The sequence below is a fragment of the Gadus chalcogrammus genome, chromosome 6 (genome assembly GCF_026213295.1).
Source record: "Gadus chalcogrammus isolate NIFS_2021 chromosome 6, NIFS_Gcha_1.0, whole genome shotgun sequence".
NCBI classification, from domain to species: Eukaryota; Metazoa; Chordata; class Actinopteri; order Gadiformes; family Gadidae; genus Gadus; species Gadus chalcogrammus.
The window spans coordinates 17,069,522-17,094,684 of record NC_079417.1 but is presented as its reverse complement, the minus strand read 5'-3'; the positions used below and the strand labels follow the sequence as shown (position 1 = coordinate 17,094,684).

At 49.5% G+C, this 25,163-nt stretch overlaps 4 protein-coding genes across 9 annotated transcripts in view; 3 read left to right on the top strand and 1 right to left on the bottom strand.

Annotated features, from left to right (window-relative positions):
• Window positions 1–8,560, top strand: part of LOC130383885 (smoothelin-like) — a 52,992-nt gene extending 44,432 nt beyond the window's left edge. For 3 of the 6 annotated variants that reach the window (XM_056591772.1, XM_056591771.1, XM_056591769.1), the window contains 7 exons: window positions 173–349; window positions 1,095–1,157; window positions 1,428–1,518; window positions 1,765–1,950; window positions 2,334–2,451; window positions 2,758–2,909; window positions 6,446–8,560. In XM_056591772.1, coding sequence (XP_056447747.1) covers window positions 173–349; window positions 1,095–1,157; window positions 1,428–1,518; window positions 1,765–1,950; window positions 2,334–2,451; window positions 2,758–2,909; window positions 6,446–6,602 — 944 coding nt within the window. In that variant the 3' untranslated portion in view covers window positions 6,603–8,560. Of the gene's footprint in view, window positions 1–172; window positions 350–1,094; window positions 1,158–1,427; window positions 1,519–1,764; window positions 1,951–2,333; window positions 2,452–2,757; window positions 2,910–4,915; window positions 5,096–6,445 lie in introns of all 6 variants that reach the window. The other 3 variants (XM_056591774.1, XM_056591770.1, XM_056591773.1) reach the window with 2 other exon arrangements.
• Window positions 7,823–10,812, bottom strand: LOC130383894 (selenoprotein M-like). The gene is made up of 5 exons (XM_056591785.1): window positions 10,579–10,812; window positions 9,852–9,887; window positions 9,728–9,762; window positions 9,338–9,416; window positions 7,823–8,823 (listed from the first exon to the last, which is right to left on the bottom strand). The coding sequence occupies exons 1-5, from the start codon at window positions 10,675–10,677 to the stop codon at window positions 8,575–8,577; spliced, it is 498 nt and encodes a 165-aa protein (XP_056447760.1). The 5' UTR covers window positions 10,678–10,812; the 3' UTR covers window positions 7,823–8,574.
• Window positions 10,813–17,994: 7,182 nt separating this feature from the next.
• On the top strand, window positions 17,995–18,450 carry LOC130384342 (atherin-like; the record flags this gene model as incomplete). Its single annotated transcript, XM_056592467.1, has 1 exon — window positions 17,995–18,450. A coding segment is annotated over one exon (456 nt), but the record flags the coding sequence as incomplete, so codon positions are not given.
• Window positions 18,451–18,810: 360 nt separating this feature from the next.
• Window positions 18,811–25,163, top strand: part of LOC130383895 (phosphatidylinositol 4,5-bisphosphate 5-phosphatase A-like) — a 14,378-nt gene continuing 8,025 nt past the window's right edge. The window contains exons 1-3 of the mRNA XM_056591786.1: window positions 18,811–18,918; window positions 20,574–20,682; window positions 24,738–24,854. Of these exons, the coding sequence (XP_056447761.1) occupies window positions 18,845–18,918; window positions 20,574–20,682; window positions 24,738–24,854 (300 nt within the window). The 5' untranslated portion in view covers window positions 18,811–18,844. The remainder of the gene's footprint in view (window positions 18,919–20,573; window positions 20,683–24,737; window positions 24,855–25,163) is intronic.

Sequence of the window (25,163 nt, the reverse complement as noted above, 5' to 3'; positions counted from 1 at the left end):
GTCTTTCCCTGACACATTCAATGTGTTTGATGGCTCCGTGTCAAGACTCCTCAAATGCTCCCGGGCCGCTCTTCCTCTCTTCCTCAACATGGGAGAAGGTGGCGGCGTGCTCCTCCTCCTCCTCCCATATGACCCCGTGTCTCTCCAACCCCTGTGTCTCCCCCTCCCCCAGACCAGCGGGAGAAAGAGCGTGAGGTGCGCCTGCAGGAGCTGCGGCAGCAGAGGGAGGAGCGCGGGCAGAAGGGGCGTGGCGCCGCCGGCGGCGAGACGTTGCTGAGGAAGGTGGAGACATCAGCGGATGGCTCCTCCCACAGCCAGCTCACCAAGACGGACCGCTTCGCCCAGTCCGGTAGGTCATCGTCGCGTCACCCACATGAGACCCTGCCCCCCTCACAGTAACACCTCACTCTACTGGTCAGTAACGCCTCACTCTTTGGGTCAGTAACACCTCACTCTTCCGGTCAGTAACGCCTCACTCTTCGGGTCAGTAACGCCTTACTCTTCTGGTCAGTAACGCCTCACTCTTTGGGTCAGTAACGCCTCACTCTTCCGGTCAGTAACGCCTCACTCTTCCGGTCAGTAACGCCTCACTCTTCGGGTCAGTAACGCCTTACTCTTCTGGTCAGTAACGCCTCACTCTTCCGGTCAGTAACGCCTCACTCTTCCGGTCAGTAACGCCTCACTCTTCGGGTCAGTAACGCCTCACTCTTCGGGTCAGTAACGCCTCATTCTTCGGGTCAGTGACGCCTCACTCTTCGGGTCAGCAACGCCTCACTCTTCAGGTCAGTAACGCCTCACTCTTCTGGTCAGTAATGCCTCACTCTTCGGGTCAGTAACGGCGCACTCTTCGGGTCAGTAACGCCTCACTCTTCAGGTCAGTAATGCCTCACTCTTTGGGTCAGTGATGCCTTACTCTTCGGGTCAGTAACGCCTCACTCTTCAGGTCAGTAATGCCTCACTCTTTGGGTCAGTGACGCCTCACTCTTCGGGTCAGTAACGCCTTACTCTTTGGGTCAGTGACGCCTCACTCTTCGGGTCAGTAACGCCTTACTCTTCGGGTCAGTAACGCCTCACTCGTCTGGTTGTGTCAGTAGACGACGGCAGCAGATCCACTCGCAGCAGTGTCATGGAGGCCAGCTATGTGCAGAAAACAGACCGTGAGTTAAGCCCCAAATGTTCCGGAAGTGGTCTCCTGTCAATTCATTAGGTTTCTTTATGATGTATTTATATTTTGTGTGCGTGTGCGTGTGTGTATATGTATATATGTGTGTGTGTATATATATAGATATAGAGATAGATAGATGGAGGGATAGATCTATAGATAGATCTATAGATAGATAGTTAGATAGACAGATAGATAGATATATTTGATTAGTGGTAAGCCTGCAGGCGCCCTGTGATGTTCTCGTTCTTCCTTTGTGGTGCAGGAGGAACAGTGCAGTCCAAGTCCTACAGCTTCTCCTCCTCCACCTCCTCCATGTCCTCCTCCTCCTCCGGCTCTGCCCGGAAGGTGGGCAGGTAGGTTCCGGAAGCATCTCCAGATCTACGCACATCTCTAGAGCAGCTGTTTTTAGACCACTGGGGAACAAGTGGGGTCGCATGGTCCAAACTATCCCCCAATATGCATGCTCTGTGAGATGGCTCCATTTGATCATCAGTACACTGACCACTGGAAGGGGAATCGGGGAACAAAATGTTACAAACATCAGAGAACCTCCCCCCCAGAGCCTCACCAGAGCGCCCTGCCTCTCTGACCCCCCACAGCGTGTTCGACCGCGAGGACGCCACGCCCCTCCGCGGGGGCGGGGGCAGCAGGGGGGGGCTGGCGGCGGTGGAGCGGCGGCAGGCGGAGCAGCGGAAGGAGCTGATGAGGGCCCAGAGCATGCCCAAGGGCTCCGCCATGACGGCCCGCAAGGCCATGATCGAGAGGCTTGAGAAGGAGGGCGGCGGGTGAGGACCCTCTCTCACTCGTTTATCCAGAGAACACACCACAGCCTCGTCAGCTTGAGGACCTCCAGCCTCAGCCTTTACTGACGAAGGGGCTGTAGGGAAGACACTGAACCAATCAGGGAAGAGAGGCCATGATTTGTCAGAAATGAGAAGGGGGCAGACCACATCCTAGTTGCCTTATACTCACTAATAGCTGAAAGATGGCTGTTTTCTTGAATCTTTAACTATTTATTCAAAATGTAGATGTTGTCCGATATACTTATCAGCACATTATCAGCATTTTCTGATCGAAAGTTAACTGTAAACCACTTTCTCTGAAAGTATGGCCTTCCCACAAGGATGTTCCAACTTAAAAACGACATTCAAACGTCTTCTGTCTTTAGCCCTGGGAACCAGGCGGTTGCTAAGGTTCAGAGGTCCACCAGCTTCGGCGTTCCCAACGCCAACTCCATCAAGCAGATGCTGCTGGACTGGTGCCGGGCTAAGACCCGCTGCTACGAGGTAACCCCCACGCCACATATGAATCGCCCCTGTTGGGATGGTACCGATTCTTCTACTCTTCTCTACACATGCACATTTGAAGATGAATAACGCAGTCTGCAGGTTCATGTCATTCCCTAATAAGACCAGAGGCTCTCACTGCATTGGGAGCGTCATAAGAAGGTCTTTAACCCTGCTGCGAGCTCCGCTTTTCCTGTTTTTTCTGTATAATTTGCTGCTCTACACCTGGTTCGCCCTCCCACTGTTAATCACAGGGATCTCACGGTGTCCTGTGCTGTGTGTGATGTGTGTGATGTGTGCCCCCAGAACGTGGAGATCCAGAACTTCTCGTCCAGCTGGAGCAGCGGCATGGCCTTCTGTGCCCTGGTCCATCACTTCTTCCCCGACGCCTTTGACTACGAAGCCCTGAGCCCCTCAAACCGCCGGCACAACTTTGAGGTGGCCTTCAGCAACGCAGAGTGAGTCCGGCCTTCTGGCTGCCGTGTGTCTGGTTCTGTCCCTGCTGACCGGTGACTGACCCCCCCCCCTGGGGGGTCTCCTGTCAGCGTGGGGGAGAGGGGTCCACTGGGGGCTTCTCTTGGCCATGAGACGCCCTGGGGTCAGAAAGAGGGACCAAAGCCGTCCACTCACGCTGGGCGCTGCACCCAAGGTGGGTCATTCTGAAAGGCGGTTGCGGTGTAGGGAACGCCGAGGTCTTCTGTGGAAGCACCAGGGGTCACAACGGGCCCCCCTCCCAGCCCTGGATCCTGGATCTCATCCCCCCCCCCTGTGACCCGGGGTTAACCTCTCATGTCTCTGTCAGGTGTCTGGAGACGCCCACACCTACCTCCTAAACCCTGCCCTCCATCCTGAGTGACACTGACAAACCCCTTCCTCCTCCTCCTCATCCTCGTCGTCGCCAGCACAGCCTCTAACCCCGGGAGCCCGAACGCTCCCTCTGAACCACCATCAGGTCAACAGAAAGAGCCTCCTCCCCCCCCCACCCCTCCCCTTTTGTCTTCCTCTCTTCCTCCTCCTCTTCCTCCCCTCCTAGACTGTCCCTCTCCGTCTCCCGTCCTCCCCCTCCGGGGTGTGGTCCTACTCGCTTTAGCCCCGCCCTCCACGACCCCCACCCCCACCCTAGCACCTCCCCCCCCCGCCGCAGGTCTGCGCTCTGTATTCTCACGTTGCCACGGTAACAGGGCTCCACCCGACGCGCCGGCACCTGATTGGCCCACTGATTGTGGGTATCTTCTGCACTTGTGTCACTTGGGTTTGGATGGACACCCACGCCCCTCACCCACCACCACCCCCACCCACCTCACCCCCCCCCCCCCCACCAGTAGCTGTGATGTGTGTGTGTGTGTGTGTGTGTGTGTGTGTGTGTGTGTGTGTGTGTGTGTGTGTGTGTGTGTGTGTGTGTGTGTGTGTGTGTGTGTGTGTGTGTGTGTGTGTGTGTGTGTGGCGTCACCAAATGTACTCTGTGTATTTACTGTCTCCTTGCAGGACTCTGTTGTTGTGCTCACCCTGCGTGGTTAAGATCGACTCTGAGCCTCGTTCACTCCAGACCTTTTGATGCTTGAGAGAGTATGAAGTGCGGGGAGAGAGGCTGCATGCATGTGGCCTGAAGCCCATCCTGGTAGACATAAAGAACGCTGAAGCAGAGTTCCTCCCTCTGCTAATGCAAATCCCGACAGCCCATAGTGTTTTATCTTTACGCATCAAAAGGGTCTGGGTGAATGTGGTCAGTGTATATTTTGACACGTCTAAAGTCTCGCGGTATAGAAACAACCAAGCAGACAAATATTCCAAATAGCCCTCGACTATTGGGGTGTTGTTTGTGCGTTTGTGTTGTTGTGCGTTTTAGTGCATTTAAGAGTTGTTTGTTTGTGAATGCCACCAATGCATCGTTGTGTTCACGAGGCATGTGATGTATACATTGATATATACATTAAGTCATATATCAACACCACACTGAGTGTAATGTTTGTTTTTGTGTCTCTCTCTCCATGTCTCTTCACCCTGACTCCTCCTACTGGGCTGGCCACACCTTCATCTGTCCTCCTCTTCCTTCATCTCATCTCATTGTTCTGGTTCATTATCTGTGCCCCACCCTCTACTCTCCTTGTTCTACTCTGTCAAATGTTCTCTGCATTTCTCTTCCCATCCTTTTTTCTCTCCATTTTTGTCTTGTTTTGGTCTTGTCAAATCTCTCCTCTCCCCTTTCAAACTTTCAATCTCTCTCGACATCAATGTCCTCTCCGTTCCCTTTTCTAAAATTCTCTCTCTCGTTCTCTCTCTCTCTCTGTCTCTCTCTCTCTCTCTCTGTCTCTCTGTCTCTCTCTCTCGCTCTGTCTCTGTCTCTCTCTCTCACTCTCTCTCTCTCTCTCCATCCTCCTTTCCTTCTTCTCTCCCTCCCCCTCCCCTTGCGCCCTCCTCTGCCCTGATTGGTCGTTGGGTCCCCCCCCCCCCTCCCCGGATACAGGAAGCTAGTGGACTGTCCCCAGCTGCTGGACGTGGATGACATGGTGAAGATGCGCGAGCCGGACTGGAAGTGTGTGTACACGTACCTGCAGGAGTTCTACAGGGGGCTGGTGCTGAAGGGCTTGGTGAAGACCAAGAGCTCCGCCTCCTCCTAGGGGTCGGAGGCGTGCGGTACCCCATGGTGAGAGAGGAGCACTCGGAAGACCTTTAACATCCATCCTTACTATCATAGCACTGGAACCCATGTCTCATCTCTAGCATCGAACAGGCTGACTTCTAGTGTTGGTGACAACAAAAGGTGTGTGGTGCAGTACTGTGTGTGAGTGGATCGTATAACTTGATTTATTAAAGTGCTGCGGCCTCTTGGATAAAGAGGCTGCATGTATAACACGCCTTGACACACCTGTCAAGGCATGTGCGTGCCTGCCTGCCTGCGTGCGTACGTGTGTGTGTGTGTGTGTGTGTGCGCGTGCATGTGTGCGAGCCGGCGTGTGTGCATATTTATTTTAGATACAAAGTTGAAGGGACTCTTTGGTCAGGACACTAGTGTGTTGTGTGTCTGAGCTTGGACGGGTATGAAAAGTGTGTCCTCTCTAACAGCGGTCAATTGCTCGATCCATGTTTTCTCCTGTGCGCCGACTGGACGCTGCCGGGTTGTGTAGAAGCGACCCAGTGTGGCAGCAGGCCACTCCTCCAGGCTTCTGGTCGGTGGCTCCGCTCTTTAAAAGGAACTGGGAGGCAGCGCTGCAGAGCGGACTGGAAACAGAGCATGTTGTCCTCTGAGTGTCCTTGTGTATTTCAGGGTAGATTTACACATGTCTATGTACCTGACTGTTTGAATGCCTTCTAGGGCATTTTATGGCTCCTTGGCCCTAGTTAAAACACAGCCTCTCCCCTATCTTCAAAAAAGGCAAAAGAGGTTTTTTATGATGTTGACGTTTCTTTAGACTGAGACAGGACTGCTAATGGCCCATGGAGCTCATCTTTGTGATTTAATAACAGGCTCTCATGGCCCCTTATTAAAAAGCCACACTTGTCGGCTATGCTCTGGCTCTGCTGAGCAAAGACAGAACAAAAGAACCTGTATAATTGAAGTGAAGACTGGGGTCTCATAAACTGTTGGGATTTCGGAATAGCAATTTAAGGTAATGGGAATGCTGTCCCCTTGTGGCTATTTCTAATATGACAACAATTTCAGATGACCATATTTAGATATATATATTATACTTGACAGAAAGACGTGTCTCCATTAGATATTTTGGACAATAGTTTATTAATTTGATTTTAGACATCACATAATAATAAATAAATAAGATGAAAAAGAAGACTTGAATTGAATCTGACGTTTTTCTGTTCCGGGGAAACATATTATGTTCCGCTGGGAGACTTCCAAAATCACGTCAGTCCGTCCCGGTCCTCCTGACGGTCTGTCTGTCCTCCCGGTCCCCCTGACGGTGTGTCTGTCCTCCCGGTCCCCCTGACGGTCTGTCTGTCCTCCCGGTCCCCCTGACGGTCTGTCTCCTCCCCCCAGGACCTACGCCGACTGCATGCCTTTGCTGGAGGTGGAGGACATGATGATGATGGGGAACAAGCCCGACTCCAAGTGTGTCTTCACCTACGTCCAGTCTCTGGTCAACCACCTGCGCAGACACGAGCTCAGGACCCTCGGCCGCGCCTCCGACCTCTGAACCCTGACCCCCCCGTCCCCCGTCCCCCTTGAGGTCCCCGTCCCCCCAGGGATCGAGGATCGTCCATAAAAATGATAGATAAAATGAACCGGTGCCCCAAATGTCCAAAGAGCCTCACGTCCTCCTCGTCCCTCGAGGCTCCAGGGAAGACGTCTGCTCCGGACCTGTGGAGGTGTGAGACCTCAGGGGACGTCTGGGAGACGAGGTGAGGCCACCGCTGCCCCTTGAGCGGAGGATAGGTCTGTGTCTGTGTGTGTGTCCGTGTGTGTGTGTTTGCGTGCGTTAGTGAATTGCCTCCAGACGCACATTGTGGATACAAAGCCCGTCACTCTGTATAAAAGAGTGCAATTTATATATTCTGAATTGGCTTTTAAACCTTTTAAAATGTTTATTTTATTTTAACTCAGTTGACCTCCTGGTAAAAGTCCACATTATGGAAGCGGTTTTACTGCTGCATCCTGTGAGAAATGAGGAAAGATCCAAAAAATATATATTGTAGTAATCCCCTTTACATGATGAGGGAATGGCTTTGGCGGCGTTGCAATTGTAACTATTGTACATTATAACACAGTTGTTGACGCTGTCACTGAAGATATTATATGCATATATGTTGCTTTGGGTTTTCTATGTTCACTCTGGTACTTAAAAAAAAATGTTTTGAACCAAAATCTGCATGCTCATTTTTAACTTGAATTCCTGTTGTTATTTTTTAACGTCTGGTGTTTGGTGTTGAACTAGCGACCTGCCTTATCCTGCTGTAGTGTGACCAGTTACGGGGGATTCTCCAACTGTAACATGCCTTGTTCAAATCCTACAACGTTTTTTACGTTTTTTATATCGTGCAGGTACGTTGTTATGAGTCTAGAGATTAATTTACTTCAACGGCACGACGACGCCCCCTGCTGACAACACACGGCCACTGCCGCTGCATACAAACAAACATTTATATTATATTTTATTAATGTGTACATGATGACTAGACAAATCAAAAAAAGGTTGACTCTAAAGGGTGTTTTATTATTTGTCTGAATTTAAGCTAGCTTTCTGATGAACATGTAAAGCTGAGAAGCACACTCTGCCATTTCCTTTTTTAAGCTAACAAAACATGACATGAAACAAAATGTTTCATTCTACTTTTATTATTTAGGTTATCAAAAAAATTCTTGTTGGCTTTTGAGCTCAATTTGATGTAAGGAATGTCTTTGTTCAATTTCAGAAGAATTAGATATAATTTATTAGCAATATTTTATCACTGCAAACTTGAGACTAAAAAAATGGACACAAGGAGCGTTCAAAAGACATTCTGTACATCAGATTAACTGCCAGATATCCATATTTAATATATCAGTGCACCACATGTTCAATGTGAGAAACGATTAAAACCAACTTCTGAAAGAAATTAAGAAACCTTTGTTGTGTATTGTGTGATTATCGCTCTCTAAAAGCTCTGACGGATACAGGGAAGCAGTTAAACTTGGTTTGGTCCATTGGGTATTTGACTGGGAAAACACATGCAAATAGTGTGTTTGTATATTATGTAAGCTTGTGTGTGCATCCAATCTATAGTCTGCCAAAGAACACGAAAATGTCAGTTTTTGTTTTGTTTTTATTGTACAACATCAATCATTAATCTCCACTCCACTCGTCTTGTATGTGTGTAGTCCCGCCCCCTGTAGAATCATGCATCATCAGTCCCAGGCCAATCAGACGACTTACAGCCTGGGACTTCATTCAGTTTCACAGCAGACAGGAAGTCAACAGACACTCAAGAGAGTCAGCAGGTCAGATTATCGACTGTTCTACGCCTTAGCATCTTTTTTAGCATCAGTTTTGAGTCAAGTGGTTAAGGTGGGGCTCGTTGCTTATTGTGTTACTGTGCTTGTGTAAAAAAGTTTTAAAGATACTTAATTGACCAGACGTTACTACCTAATGAGGGGCCTTTATGTTCTGAAGAGATCCCCGTGACTCTGAGTTACAGCTCAGACCGCTGGGCTTGGGACGGGGACCCGGGGGCGGCCTCCTCGCTGGGCTGGGGGGTCCCCGTGGGAGCCTCCCCGCTGGGCTGGGGGGTCCCGGGGGGGTCCTTGAAGGGGCTGTCCTTGGCGGGGAGGAGGCGGAACTCCTCTGGGACCTCCTCCTCGGCCTGGCTCTTCACGTAGAAGCCGAGCTGGACCAGCAGATCGTTGATCTCCGCACGGCTCATGTCCGACAGGGCGATGCGCTGGGGGGAGGGTAAGGGGAGAGTCAGGAAGAAGAACAGGACTCTGTGCTTTCACCGGATTCCTGCTCCTTTTCAAAGGTTCCCTGGTGAGGCTGCGTATTGATCATGGCTCCAAATCCAACGGCTCGGTTAAAACCTTTGAATACGCCAATATTGATCATATCTGTCTTTAACACCGCCACCACAACATATATAAATGTTCCCAGGCTGCTGGCAGACCTTAATAAATGTTATGTCATAAATAATGTTATAAATGTTATTTGTTATTTGTTAACACATTTTATTTTATCTCTTTTCAGAAATGAAATAAATGGCAGGATTCTTTGTAGAAGCCTGTTGACTGAAGTCGGCTCCTCCAGCACCTGCATGTGAACACGCTAGAAGACCTTCTGTCTGCCGCCCAGCGGGGAGCTGAGCCCTGATCACGAGTCGGTGAAAAAACGCTCTGGGCCTGTGTGTGTGTGTGTCTGGATCTATTTGCGCGCGTGTCTGTGCGTGTGCGCGTGTGCCTTACGTCCAGCTCTTCGTAGTAGTGGTTGAGGAGGACGAGCTCAGGGTCGGCTCCAGGAATGTGCTTCATCACCAGGTTATGGCTGAGGGGTGGTGGTCAGGAGGCAACACAAGCAGACATCTCACCCATCACTGCGGTCCTCACACATTGCTATGAACAGTAAATATCTCACTGCAGCGCAACGCAGACCGCTGCGTGACCCCATGGCTGTGGGCTTCTTCCTTTATATGGACTGAAACCTCTGACATTGCAAACTCAACAAGCATTTTAAATATTGATCCGTGGCCATGGGGATACATCCCATAAATCAGCTCTGTGCCAAGCACTACTTCAGGCATCATATGAACAAATGACACGATGGGGAGAAAGGACGTACAGGCATGGAAAGGATACTAAAGAGGAATATCCTGGGTCACAAAGGCCTTGACCTGGGGAGAGGAGAGAGGGTTGTGTTAGACTGACAGTGTGTTGCTTTAGCATGTGGCTGCGTTAGTTGAAGACCACGTCCGCAACCCACCTCTCTCAGCCGGTTCAGCTGTCATCCTCCGCAGGACTGAAATGGCACAGGAAACGTTATCAGAAACAGCAACTGGTAATAAGCTTAACAGAGTATGTTGATTACTAGATTTGCTTTACACTATGCTGTAGCGCGGTCACCTGCTGCCTCCTATTATAACCGTGATTAGGCTCCAGGGCACTTCGGTTCATTCGATACGTTTTTCTAGGCCAACCTAATTGTTTTGTTGGCCCTGTTCCCTCGGGCCCCACGTATATTTGCTCTCCGGAACTCGACACCAGGTGTGAGCTGCTTTACAACAGCTGCCTCCGAGGTGGTGTGGTGAGTGTTTACACAAAGAGGAGGGTAGCATTTCACATAGAGATATATAACCTAGATATGTCTTTGAGACTAGGAACTAGACATTCTTCAATATATCTTGTCAGATTTTCAGGTTACTAATGTATTTTAATTCACAAGTAGTCTATACGTACATCCTGATATACATACATATGGTTTTAAAGTTAAAGGTGAGGCTGGCTGCTCCTCTCTGATGTACGCTGCCCACATCCCTCACGCATGCGCGAAGCAGGAAATGTGGGGATATTCAAATATTCATTCAAATACTCATTCAAATACCAAAACATAAAAGGGTTATTATTGTTATTATTGAACATTACAACTCTTCTCATCGTGTAAATGAACTGTAATTCAGCATAATACCGTAATAACGTTGACGGGAACCTACCTCCACCTTCGCCTTCGCCAGACCATCCAGTTTCTTCACGTCGATCTCGTAGGTCGACGCGCAATGGAGGAAACTGGAGAAGACAAGCAGCCAGATCATCTCCCTTCTTTACGGACTGGGGCCTGAAAGAATCGGAGAGGTCCTTTCCTGGAAGGTTAGGTAATGATGGAGAGACGAAGGATGATATGTGTGACTGCGTCCGTACCGTTTGCCACGTCAAACGATTCTCCTCCTACGTTCTGAGAGACAGGGGCGGGCGTAAGACAAGACAGGGGCGGGCGTAAGATCTCCAATTGTGTGAGAAAGGGACGTGAGTATGACCTCTCGTTCAGCGAGACAGTGCCTGGTGGCGTAAGACCTCCGCAGACATACTGCGGTGGGGGGCTACAATCTTCACCCAAAGGTTTTGGAATAACTATTGAGCATTACCTAAAAATATCAGGTTCTGGTCATTGTAAGATTATAATGTAGTAAATATAAAGTCACCATTTGGAGGATGTTTCCTCTGGGAAGTAGGCCTAATCCTTGCTCTACTGTCAGGAGCAAGTTATTTTGAATCTGAACATTCACTACCAAAGATATAATTAAGCAAGCGTTCTATAGTAAAAAGCTGTTACTTATATTTAGTGTTTAATAGACAATATATTAATTTAATAAATCCCCTATGGGATTAACAAATAATGATAAGCTACGTCGACAGGCATGGTTTCAATATCATTAAAGAATGTTATTGCTGTCTATCTTAATATATATTTTATGTCATGTCTGGCTACATCACTAACTTGATACATCAATGCATTTGAAACGTGAGCGTCCCTGGTCAGGGTTTGAGAGTATGCATGCTGTTATGGTCTGTACAAGGCCTTTATCGCAGAGGTGTATCAGATGATGTTCATTATGGGCATTAGCATACCTACATCCAATAACAGATGAGCTGCCCCCTGATTTCAACCCTATTAATACTGTTGTTCTTTTCTTTTCTATGTATCTGTATCATGTTCTATCTTGTTGATTCTCTAGCGCTGAGGGAGTCTTATACGCCTCCTGGTGCGTATAAGACTCCTGGTCATTTTCCTGTGTAGGCCTATTTGTAGTTATTATTTTTATGTAGGTCTACTCCTATCGTATTCGTTTATTATTATGTGCAAACGAAGAAACTACCAATCGAAGGACCATTCTTGGGTCCTCACGTTTCCCAACATGATGAGCCACTAGGGGGAGCCACGACCTCAGCCTCCCCATGGCGACTCGGTCCTCCACTAGCGGGCTGCAGAAGCCCGTGTTGGCTTTACGGAAACGACCCGATCACGTTTGACTTCTGAATCCGAAGGACACAGAAACGGTTACGCTATTCGGTGTCCCTCGATGCGTTGAAGCGATACTTTCCAGGCGATTTTGTGGAGGGAATGAACAGTTAAGGGTCATCATGGGGCTGGTGGTTCCAGCGAAGTAGCCGATGAGATCTGCTCGACATTATTTCTGTAGGATCCCCTCCAGGACCACCTGCTCTCCGGTCCTCGGTGCGCTACGCTGGGATGCCCCTGGTCTCGTGTGGGAAGCGGCTGACGGGTTAAGGTTCTGAACGCTCGGTTTGACTCAGAGGACCACCTGGGTCCTGGTCGTCTTCAGGAACCCATCGGGTCCTGGTCGTCTTCAGCTGCGCCCGTGGATCTTCGTCCCGTTCTTCTCCAGGCGCCAATAGGACAGGTAACGCATGACGTCAATAACAACACCCATCCGTCTGGGAGAAATAGCGTTGAACGTAAAGCCGGGTCTTATTACACATTTTCGATGGTTGGAAAGAGCGAAAAAACAAAATGTGCCCGAGGTATAGTATGGATATCTGATAGAAAACAGATTGTTCAGAGTGGACCCCGCTGGCAACAACGGTATGCTGCACAAACTAAAGGCTGGTTAGTTGTGGACAATTGCTATTTGCCGTGTCAGAGCAATTATGAAGAAAATAGAAAGCCAATGCAAAGCCACTAATGCGCGAAGGTGATGTAATGAAGGCTGTTGATTGCGTTTTCGGACCAAGTAGAATTTGGATTTGTCTTGCATTATAACACACACACACACACACACACACACACACACACACACACACACACACACACACACACACACACACACACACACACACACACACACACACACACACACACACACACACACACACACTGACACACACACACACACACACACACACAAACACGCACATTGAGGACATTTAGTGGAAAATACAAATGAGGATAAGGCCAAATAGGGCCATGTGCCGGCATCTGTAACATTGTTTTTAGGATCAAATTGAAGGCATTTGGCATGAAATCCCTCGACTCTTCCCTCTCAATCTGTCCCTACTCTCTGTTTTTTTCTGCTCCCTCTCACCTCCTCTACTCCCATTGCTCAAATTCTCTTTTACTCTGTAATACACACACACATACCCCCCCCCCCCCCCCCCCACACACACACACACACGCACACGCACACACACACACACACACACACACACACACACACACACACACACACACACACACACACACACACACACACACACACCCACATACACACACACATACACACACAAACACACCTGCCATGTGGGGTTTCATGGTTGTATTTAAAAGTACAAAGTAGGGGTTTACAGCCTCGACGATGCAGTGTTTGTTCTCCTCAACGAGACGGTCCTTGACCACATGAAGAGCTCCCTAGAACTAACCTCCAGTGAACTGGATCCAGACTAGAGGCCTGCTTCCATCAGAAACGACGCCTTTTGACAAAATGGCAACGTCCTAGATGTTTGACCTGGTTTGGATTCTGATTGGTAGAAATAACTTGTGGAGGGGAGGGGGGTTAGAATGACCCAGCGGGGCCGTGGGAGGGGGGGGGGGGGGGGGGGGAGGGCACAGCTGCTGCTGCCGTCCCTGTCAGGGGTCATCATAGTGTCCCTGTCAGAGGGACAGACGGGCCCTGCGGCCCAGCAGGTTCCCCGCCTCCATCTCGTCTGTGAGACAACTTGTAGCAATGGAGTTTGGTACAGATAAGAGAGAGAGGGTAACGTGAGGCTGGAGGACGGAGACCGGGACTCTGTCTTTCTCCAGGTGTGTCTGTCCAGGCTGCAGCACGCCTCCCCTCACGCCAGGTATCAGGTGGAGAGCGCGTAACGCGATGAGACGGCCACCCTCCTCCAGTCTCCTCCAGCCTCCTCCACTCTTCTCTAGAGCCTCGCCACTCTGTTCCACCCCTCTCCCCTCCTCTCCACCCTTCTCCAACCTACTCCCCTCCTCTCCACCCTTTTCCCCTCCTCTCGACCCCTCTCCCCTCCTCTCCACCCTCTTCCACCCATCTCCACTCTACACCACCCCTCTCCACCCTTCTCAATGACTTTTCCACCGTTCTCCCCTCCTCTCCACCCGTCTCCACCCTTCTCCACTCTTCTCCCCTCCTCTCCACCCGTCTCCATCCTCCTCCACCCTTCTCCCCTCCTCTCCATTGGAGGAGCGTCAGGACGCCTACTCTGTCCGGATCTCATGACCGCCGGGTCTGTGGCTCAGAGTCCGGTTAGATGAGTGAAATAGGTCATCAACAATACATTAATAATGCATATCAAGCAGAGTTCACATAGAGAGACAGATTTAGGGTTATGGGAGGTAGTAGATGCAGAATGCGTGCAAATTATAATTTCACAATGCAACGCAACTCCCTAATTTAAGATAAATGCCGGTTAATGTATATAATTGCACTAGAGCTGTCATGGTTAACGTCTAATGTCTAACAGCATATTGCTCTCACTGTATTTCATACTTACAGCACACAAGCATCGTCCTTCATTTCCTTTCCTTTGTTTCCTTTGCCTTTCCCCTTGCGGTTGTGTCACTCCTAATTCCCTCCCAAACGTGCCACACATGCACACACTTGCACGCATGCACACTTGCACACACTTGTACTCCCACACACGACAATCAGCGTAATTCCAGTAATAAACCAGCTCCTGCAGTTGTTGACTGCCTGGCATGCAGACGTCAGCGACAGCAGCAGAGCTCCGGACGGGAAGCACGGCCTGGTCACCAGCGGGTGTAGAGGAACCCGACAAGCAGGAACATGTACTGAGGCACCGTCCTGGCTCTGCCTTCTCCTCAGGCTTCTAATAACTCATCTTATTACCCTCTTCATACTTTATTGCCTTAATGTAGTATTGTGTTGTGTCTTGGTGCCTGATGATGGAAAACGTCACCAAGGTGTACTGAGTATATCAGATCTGTGTCTTCATCCTGGGTGAGAAGCCGCTGTGATGATGGTGACAACACGTCATCCTCCCGTATCTCTGCCGCTGGGAGCAGGAGGATTAGACATTGTTGAGAAATAGGACGAGGGAGGGAGGGAGGGAGAGGCGGGGGGGAGAGCACGTGTTGGAGACATTTAGCGAACAAGACAACGTTTAGTCTCTGAAAGAACGGCCCGGCAGGACGGTGGTCGTGTCTCCTCCTCCGTGGCTTTGTTACAACGGCGGTAGGGGTCCCCTCCGACCGCTGGTCCCTTCAGAAAAGCGGTCTGGGTCCCCTCATACCGCCCCCCCCCTCCCCTGGCAGCACCGTAACCCCCCACTACAGCACCCACTCCAGGTCCTGGGTCATGGGGCGCTGTGGTCCTGCCCTCCCCCTGCTCAGCGGCGGCGCCCCCTACAGCAACCTTGGAGATGAAGCAGCACTCCTCTTGTGGGGAACTCTGGCTTTTAGCATTTTGAATGTCATGGGAATTTAGACTATAATTATTCATATATTATAATGATGATGATTATTATTATCATTATTTTATTATGACGAAAGGGGTCCAGTTCTCTACACAGTCGGGTCAGAACACATGAGACCTTGTGGACAGAGTCTAGGCCTCACGTGAAGGGAGTCTGAGCCTCACACAAAGAGAGTCAGAGCCTCACACGAAGAGAGTGAGCCTCACACGAAGAGAATCTGAGCCTCACGTGAAGAGAGTCTGAGCCTCACATGAAGAGCTTCTGAGCCTTACACAAAGAGAGTCTGAGCCTCACACGAAGAGAGTCTGAGCCTCACGTGAAGAGAGTCTGAGCCTCACATGAAGAGAGTCTGAGCCTCACACAAGGAGAGTCTGAGCCTCACTCGAAGAGAGTCTGAGCCTCACACAAAGAGAGTCTGAGCCTCACACAAAGAGAGTCTGAGCCTCACACGAAGAGAGTCTGAGCCTCACGTGAAGAGAGTCTGAGCCTCACATGAAGAGAGTCTGAGCCTCACACAAGGAGAGTCTGAGCCTCACAGGAAGAGAGTATGAGCCTCACGTGAAGAAAGTCTGAGCCTCACACAAAGAGAGTCTGAGCCTCAAGTGAAGAGAGTCTTAGCCTCACGTTTAGAGTCTGAGCCTCACGTAAAGAGAGTCTGAGCCTTAAACAAACAGAGTATGAGCCTCACATGAAGAGAGTCCGAGAATCACATGAAGAACACACACAGGGAGAAGGGCATGGCGTGGTTCACATCAGGGCCCCATGGAGAGGTGCGTATGACGTCCACATTAACTGCAGTTACTGCATTGACTGGCCTTCACTCTGTCTCGGTCTGCTTGGGTTTTCAGTCCTGCGGCTTAAATATTATCACAGTTTTCTTTCAAATCCTGTTAGTCACAGTTAATCTTTCTTTGGTGGCCCAACCCCCGCATGAAGAATCATGGAATCATCTCCAACGAGGTGGAATCTGGTTGGCCTCTCCCATGTGATCACCACAGAGCCCTACCCTGTTCCTGTCAGAGCCTGGACCGTGGTCATTCGTCTCCATCTTACGTGCCTGACCAGCGCTGGTCTTTCTGTCTTTCCTAAGACGTTTGTGAATTCAATAGTTCAAAATGGATCATTGAATACAGTAGACAGCGTTTCCTTTATATTTCCTCCCAGTTGGGAGGTTGTGTGGTGGTAGACTAGCTGGTTGTTTCCCAGTCAGTCACATGGTCAGGTGTGCTGCGCTGATATGAACCGACTGGATCTCCATCTCCATGGTTACCACCCATCCAGCGGGCGGCTTTGCTGCAGACGGAGGCTGATCCCCACATCTCCTCTGGGCCTTCTCCCTGAGTGGACCCGCAGTGGAGGGCTGGGGGTGGAGATTGAGTGAAGTGGGCAAACCTCCTATCCCTTTTTAGTTGGGGTCGTTCATCCACCCCTTAATCGTCGCGGGGCACTTTATCTGCTGCTGAGGACATAATGAGGGCTTTCAAGGAGCAGGAGAAGGTATCAGCCCCAGCCTCCTCCGAACCGGGTAACACCACCCGATGGTTCAGTCCTCCACCCCTCTGGGTCCTCCAGCCTGCAGGGTCCCCTCTGGGTCCTCCAACCCTCTGGTTCATCCAGCCTGCTGGGTCCTCCACCCCGCTGGGTCCTCCACCCCGCTGGGTCCTCCACCCCTCTGGGTCCTCCACCCCGCTGGGTCCTCCACCCCTCTGGGTCCTCCACCCCTCTGGTTCCTCCACCCTGCTGGCTCCCCTCTGGGTCCTCCCCCTCTCTGGGTCCTCCTCCCTGATGGGTGGAGGACCTTCCTCCCCACAACGCCATGACAACAACCCCACCCTTTAAGTTGAGGACAAATCGCTTGTCAATTGTGAAAGAGATGGGGTTTATTTTTATGAATATATACACCCACCAAAATTATATCTATTGTTCTGCCTCTGTCTCATGATCGTCTGGTCCAGATCCGGTTGTCAGGGCGATGGTTCTCCTCACTTACCCGGACCATTTAGGTTTCTTAGTGAGACCGCACAAAGTATATTACGAATCACTTTACTGGTATTACAAATGTCTTTTACAAAAATGGTATGTTACAACATGTATCGCGTGGTTAGATTTTTGCAGATCTGATGAGCCATAGTGAGAGGAACGCCCTGAAAATACTGATCACAAAATGAAATACAAAATACATCAGTCCAACTCATGCCCTCTTTCTGGCCTCTTGAAATGATCCAGGTCCAAACTCATTGTGGACCTGGATAATTTTGCCTGTTCTATTCTTTCTCGAATCAATAAATATACTGGATCTAATGTTGTTTGAACCAGGAATTAAAAGTGAAATTAAATTGAAATTCTAGGGTCATTGAATATAAAGACACCAGTTTGCATTCAGTTTGAACCAGGAAATGGTTCAAACTGTTGTCTTTATACTCAAATGACCCTGGAACTTCAAGCTAGTTCCAAAGTACAACTTTGGAACGTCAGTGAAAGGCATTTGTAAATGAATAGAATAATAACAATCCTAAAATGCACGTCTCTACAGATTGATAAAGATGGATCCCGGGAGCCAGGACCAAAGCCCGCGACCGTCTGACCACCCTGAGGGAGCGGAGGTCTTGGAGGCCCCCGGTCCGGGAGCCCCCCCACCACCGAAGACCCCTGAGGCCCCTCCCCCCGCCGCCCAGCCTAGGCCCCCCTCCAGCACCAGGCCCCGCCGTCCCCAGAGGACCCCCAGAGTGGAGGGGTCCGTCGACATCCTTGAACCCAAGCATGACACCGGAGCCGAGACCGGCCCCAGACCCGGACCGGCTGGTCCCAATGACGACGCTGAAGAGTGCAGCACAGACGGAGCAGGGCTTAGCCATCCCAAGCCCCCCGCGGCTGGCAGGAGCCCGGCAGACCCCCGGGGCCTGCGCACTAAAGGCCGGGCGGCCTCTGTCCCCTACGAGAGCGCGATCCGACCCCCGCCCCCCCACCTCGCCCCCCACGCCCAAAGGGCCTTCTCTGTGGTGGGCACGGCGGACACACCGGCCCAGAGCCTGGAGGACTTCAGGCAAGTCCTCTGCTTCCTATTCATCAGTGGGGAGGGAACTAACAGTGAGGAGAGACGTGATGTTCACCCGTATTAAAGCCTCCCCAACACCCCTCCCTCTCCTAGTCCCACTCCACTAACAGTCAAACACATATAGATACTTTATCACAGAGGTGTCCTAACTCCTCCCATCTCCAGGTCACATGCTATAGTTGCTCCATCACAGAGGTGTCCTAACTTCTCCCGTCTCTCTCCAAGTCTAAGACATGCACATAAAGTTTTGCCCAGAGTGGACCACAATCTTAAAAGGATCCCTAGGTGGATTGGCTCGTGGTTGAGCTCCTCTTATTCTTGGCAGGCTTCCTCCTTCGGATATGCCTTTATTGTGTGAATAGTTGCAATGGCAAAGCTCTTCCGTGCGAGTTAAAGCAGTCGCTCCCATGTGATCCGTCTGCAGGGTGCACCTCATCACCTGGAACGTGGGCTCCTCCATGCCTCCTGACGACATGACAGACCTGCTGGGGCTGCGGGTGGGCGACGGGAACACAGACATGTACATTATCGGGTGAGTGCTCCCTCCGTGGTCTGTGCTCTGTGGTGTTCAGAGCCACCGGGCTGTCAGGGGATCCACGTGACACAACAGTGGAGGCTTATGCCGCTTTTCCACTGCATGGTACCAGCTCGACACGACTCGACTCGACTCGACTCAGCTCGCCTTTTTTGCGTTTCCACCGCGATCTAGTACCTCAAGTGGCTGCTTTTTCTAGTACCGCCTCGCTCTAGGTTCCAAGCGGCTGAGCCGATGCTAAAAGGTGACGTCGGCAGACGGCCGGCCACTGATTGGCCAGAGAGTGTGACGAAGTCACGAGAGCGACATGGCAACCATGCTGGTAACGATAGAACAGCCATAGTAGCGCCGCAGCCAACATATTCCACTTCTTCAACATGCCAGCTAATAATACGAACACGAATACCATCGCATCGATGTTCTCCATTGTTGTTATGTGGGTTCTGTCCATGTGTGGGTTACGTAGGTGTTGTTTGCGTCGCGTACAAAAATACGTCACGGCCCTTTCGCGCAGACGACCCCGCCCACGTCCCGGAGGTACTATTTGCGGTGGAAAAGCACCCGCGCTGCTACCGTGTCGAGTCGTGTCGAGTCGTGTCGTGTCGAGTCGAGCTACATGTGCGGTGGAAAAGCGGCATTTGAGGAATGGAGGTACTGTATTTAGCACCGAAGTACGATCAGGGTTGTTATCAGCATGAATTTATGATGGGATTATTGTTTACTTAATACACCCATCACAAGAATACTATACAATTCACAAATATATACAACTACTATATAACTTTGTTGTGTACATAACATAAACACAAGGTCTGTTATGGGGATTATTAGTGAGTCACTAGCTTCTGCAAGATACTCAAGAATCACCTTTTCAGAGTTCCCTTGACCCTTGACTAAAATCACCCGTTCTTACGTTCTTATTGTATGTTATACGTCCTGGCACTTAAAAATAGTACTTAGCATTGAATAGCATCTTATCCTAGCTATCTTTGTTGTAGATGGGAATGGGTTAACATAACAATTGTTAGTGCTTGGCACTTCTTGGCACTTCTATGGTTCTTTGAACATCCTTACTGTACCGTCAGCGATATCTTGTTGTTTCTCTTTCTTTTGAAAAATGTACTTACTGTACATCGCTTTGGATTAAAGCATATGCTAAATGCCCTATATATATATGTTAATGTAATCTATGTGCATGTACACTTCATTCTCCATTGGCCTTCCTGCTTTCTTTGATTTAATAGTGCAGGAAAAATTGCCCGTCAGGGCGGATAAATATCAATTCTATGCTGACTGGATATCCTTATTTACTCAAGAAGCAAAGCTTTAGTCAATAAAAATCTACATTGAGATGTTTCGTTCATCACATAATATGTTAAGATGTTCCATGTTTGAGTTTATAATTCTCTTTTACTCATTGTTCAAGGAGGGATAGGAGGTTTGCCCACTGTTCTTTCATATGAAACCGTTCTGAACACTCGATGGCCGGCAGAGGGGAACGAGACCAGGAGGATCTCACAAGAGTGTTTTTTTTTCTTTTGGTCCTCATTGTGTTCGCCGCTCTTCGAGCTCCACTCAGGGCAGAGCCTCTCGCTCACCTCAGCTCTGCCCCTAGTGACCGCGGTGTTTCCCTGTGTGTGTGCTCCTACAAGACTACAGGAAGTGAACTCGATGATAAACAAAAGGCTGAAAGACGTCCTCTTCACAGACCAGTGGAGCGAGGCCTGCATGGACCGACTCAGCCCCTTCGGTTACGTGCTGGTCAGTAAGCGCTCGTCAGACACGCACGCAGGCACGCGCATGCATACCCACGCACGCATGCAGGCACGCACGCACACGCACATACAGGATTACAAAAACACACACGCACATACACCATCACACACACACATACACGGACACTCACACACAGGCACGCACACGCACGTACAACGCAAACGCACGCACATACTCATACATTACCATAATGCGAGGCCCCAGGGCTTGTGTCCGTGCGATGGGGAGGAGTGTTGCAGGAGCGGTCAGCAGTTGCTCCAGTCTCCTCTGATTGGTCTCCTACAGCCACGATGTTATATAAATGAACGTTGCTCGCCGTCTCCTGCTGCTGGCCGTTCCCTGAAACAGAGCAGCGGCCTCAGAGCTCCGGGTTCTATTTGCATGTCTCTCTATCTTAATTATCTCTCTCTGTTTTCCCTCCCTCTCTCGCTATCTCTCATACATTCAAATTCCTTACTCTGTCACAATGACCTACTATCCCTCGCTCTCATTCTCTCCCTCTGTGTCTGTGTCTCTCGCTCTATACGTACACGAATACATGGAGAGAGAGTTTACATACAAACTAGATAGAGAGATATACAGACTCTTGTTTCCCCTACGATTAGTTAAAGGCAGCAGTTGGAAGGTATGTGTGTGTGTGTGTGTGTGTGTGTGTGTGTGTGTGTGTGTGTGTGTGTGTGTGTGTATGTGTGTGTGTGTGCGGTGTGAGGTGTATGTGTTTTATATGGTCTCCATAGACCATCAGCTGCAGAGCGTCCCGCTAGGAGGATACCTAGGGTGCAGTAGGTTTTATTTTGGTGCGGGTGTCATTGTCCTGTCGCCTCCGGCGATAAGGAGGCTGACAGTGAGACTGATCCGGTCCTCTGGGGAGGCCTCGACTCGCCGCGCTTGGTTTGAGCTCTCTTAGAGCTTTGTTAAAGTCCTCCTACTTTCTGCTGCTGCTCGGCTGGAGCTCTGTTTAAGCTCTGTGAGAATTCTGTTTAAGATCTTTTAGAGCGCTCTGTTAGAGCAATGTTAGAGCTCTAACAGAGCTCTATTAAAGCTCTGTTGGAGCTCAGGGCTCTGTTAGACTCCTCCTCCCTTTTCTGCTGCTCTGTTAGAGTTCTGTTAAAGCTCTGTTAGAGTTCGGTTAGAGCTCTTTTAAAGCTATTTTAAAGCTCTATTAGAGCTCTGTTAAAGCTCTGTTAACGCTCTGCTAGTTGAAGCAGTGTTAAAGCTCTGCTGAAGCGCTGTTAACACTCTGTTGGTTAAAGCTCTGCTTAGCTAAAGCTCTGCTTAGCTAAAGCTCTGTTAGAACTCTGTTATAAACCTTTCTCAAGGCGATGCCTTTCTACTCTTCCAGCCGCTTGCTGGCCACTAGGCGGACCGCAGGGACGCAGCCGTTCTCAGCTGTAATCGTGTGGTTTCCTTGTGGGCTCTGCTGATTACCTAGTCTACTCAGAGAACACACACACAAGCAAAGCGTGTGCACCGAACACCACAAGATACAGGGCAGGGCCTCCACCTAATGGTTGATACACACACTGGCACATGCACGCACATGCACAATATACACAGCCATGCACACACACACATCACACACAGAGACGTAACAGCCCAGACATACAGTGTTTGTCTTGAAAGGTTACCTACCATTTTCTGCAGCCTAAGATCTGCTTCGACAGCCTTCAGGGACTTCACTGTTCATCAGAGATGATATTAGGAGACGCTCTTTGGCTCCAGTGCACGCACGCATGCACAAACACACACACACACACACACACACTCACGTACACACACACATACTGACACACAAACCGACACACGTGCACTCAAACACAAACACACACATACTGACACACATACTGACACACACACACACACACACACACACACACACACACACACACACACACACACACACACACACACACACACACACACACCCACAGACACACATACTAACACACTTACTGACAGACACACCCATTCACACACACAGACACACACACACACACACACACACACACACACACACACACTGACACACACCTGACACACACCCGACACACACCTGACACACACCTGACACACACCTGACACACACGTGCCCAAGTACATAGATGTATAAAAAAGAAAAACACATACAGAAAACACACACACAAAGACACTGGAGCAGCTCACTCTCCCTGTCCACAAGCCAACACAGATCCCCTTAGTCGGTCCAGTTCACGGTTGAGCCAGCTCCATTACGCAACGCAGCCCTCCAAGTCGCTCCCCAGCATAGCAACATGGCCGCCCCTCACGTGGGCCATGAGCGCCCTCAAGGTATGACAACAACAGGCAGGGTGTTGGGTTGTGCTCGGCACTGGATGAACCCAGATCAGGGCGGCACCAATCAACAGCTCGGTGTGCCGCTGAATACAGCCTTGGAGGGCTGGATTTGTTGTGTGTAAAATGATGCTGTATTCAAGAATGCATAACACATGTTGGTAATAAAGTAATAATGTGTTTTCTGGCACATATCCTGAATACATACATTGTGATATGATTCACATATCCTTATTAGGGCCCGACCGATTTATCGGCCTGCCGATTTAATCGGCCTATTATAGCCTTTTTTTGAAAATAATCGGCATCGGCCAAAAAGACGCCGATTACAACCGTTTTTTTTATTTTTTCTTTATTTATTTTTTTAAATGTTATTGCGCTTAGTATCCTGCAGATTGCGCTCCTACTCGCCTTGCTAACTAACAACTTTAGCTGGAGTAAAAAAGAGGAGATTGAATTTTACCGTACAACATGAAAGCACGCTCGCTCAGGCAGCTGCTCGCTCACCTCACCAATGTACACAAGACGCGTTGTTTGAGCATGTTGTGCCTGTTTTTCTTTAGGTCCCAGGCCATGTTAATTTGTTATACTGTAGACTCTAATCGGCATCGGCACTCAAAAATCAATATCGGTCGGGCCCTAATCCTTATTACATACATTGTGATATGATTCACATATCCTGAATAATACATACATTGTGATATGATTCACATATATTTAAGATATGCACTGTGTTAGGATGATCCTTGATATATACATAGTGATAAGATGATCCTTTATATATATATACACAGTGATAAGATGATCATTGATATGTACACCGTGATAAGATCTCCTTAATATATACACAGTGATAAAATGATTATTGATATGTACACCGTGATAAGATGATCATTGATATGTACACCGTGATAAGATGATCATCGATATGTACACCGTGATAAGATGATCATTGATATGTACACAGTGATAAGATGATCATTGATGTACACCGTGATAAGATGATCATTGATATGTACACCGTGATAAGATGTCCTTAATATATACACAGTGATAAGATATCCTTCATACACAGTGATAAGATGATCCTTGATACACAGTGATAAGATGATCCTTGATATGTACACAGTGATAGGATGTCTTTGATACACCGTGATAAGGTGATCCTTGATATGTACACCGTGATAGGGTGTCTTTGATACACAGTGATAAGGTGATCCTTGATATGTACACAGTGATAGGATGTCTTTGATACACAGATGATCCTTGATATGTACACCGTGATAGGATGTCTTTGATACACAGTGATAAGGTGATCCTCGATATGTACATTGTGATAGGATGTCTTTGATACACAGTGATAAGGTGATCCTTGATATGTACACCGTGAGAGGGTGTCTTTGATACACAGTGATAAGGTGATCCTTGATATGTACACCGTGAGAGGGTGTCTTTGATACACAGTGATAAGGTGATCCTTGATATGTACACCGTGAGAGGGTGTCTTTGATACACAGTGATAAGGTGATCCTTGATATGTACACCGTGAGAGGGTGTCTTTGATACACAGTGATAAGGTGATCCTTGATATGTACACCGTGAGAGGGTGTCTTTGATACACAGTGATAAGGTGATCCTTGATATGTACACCGTGAGAGGGTGTCTTTGATACACAGTGATAAGGTGATCCGTAAGGGGCGACAGGAGGCTGACCTGATGTTTCCCCCCAGGTGACGTCCCAGAGGATGCAGGGTGTGCTGCTGCTGTTGTTCGCCAAGTACTACCATCTGCCCTTCCTCCGAGGGGTCCAGACGGAGACCACCCGCACCGGCCTGGGGGGCTACTGGGTCAGGACACACCGCCGACACACACCACCGACACACACCACCAACACACACCACCAACACACATCACCGACGCCCACACCACCAACACACCAGCAACACACACACCATAGACACACACCACAGACACACACCACAGACACACACCACCAACACAGACCAGCAACACACAATACCAACACACACCACCAACACACGTGACGTCACCACACACCAGCAGCAACACACACCACCGACACATGCCACTGACACACACCCCAGACACAAACCATCGACACACACCACCAACACACGCCCCCGACACACACACCA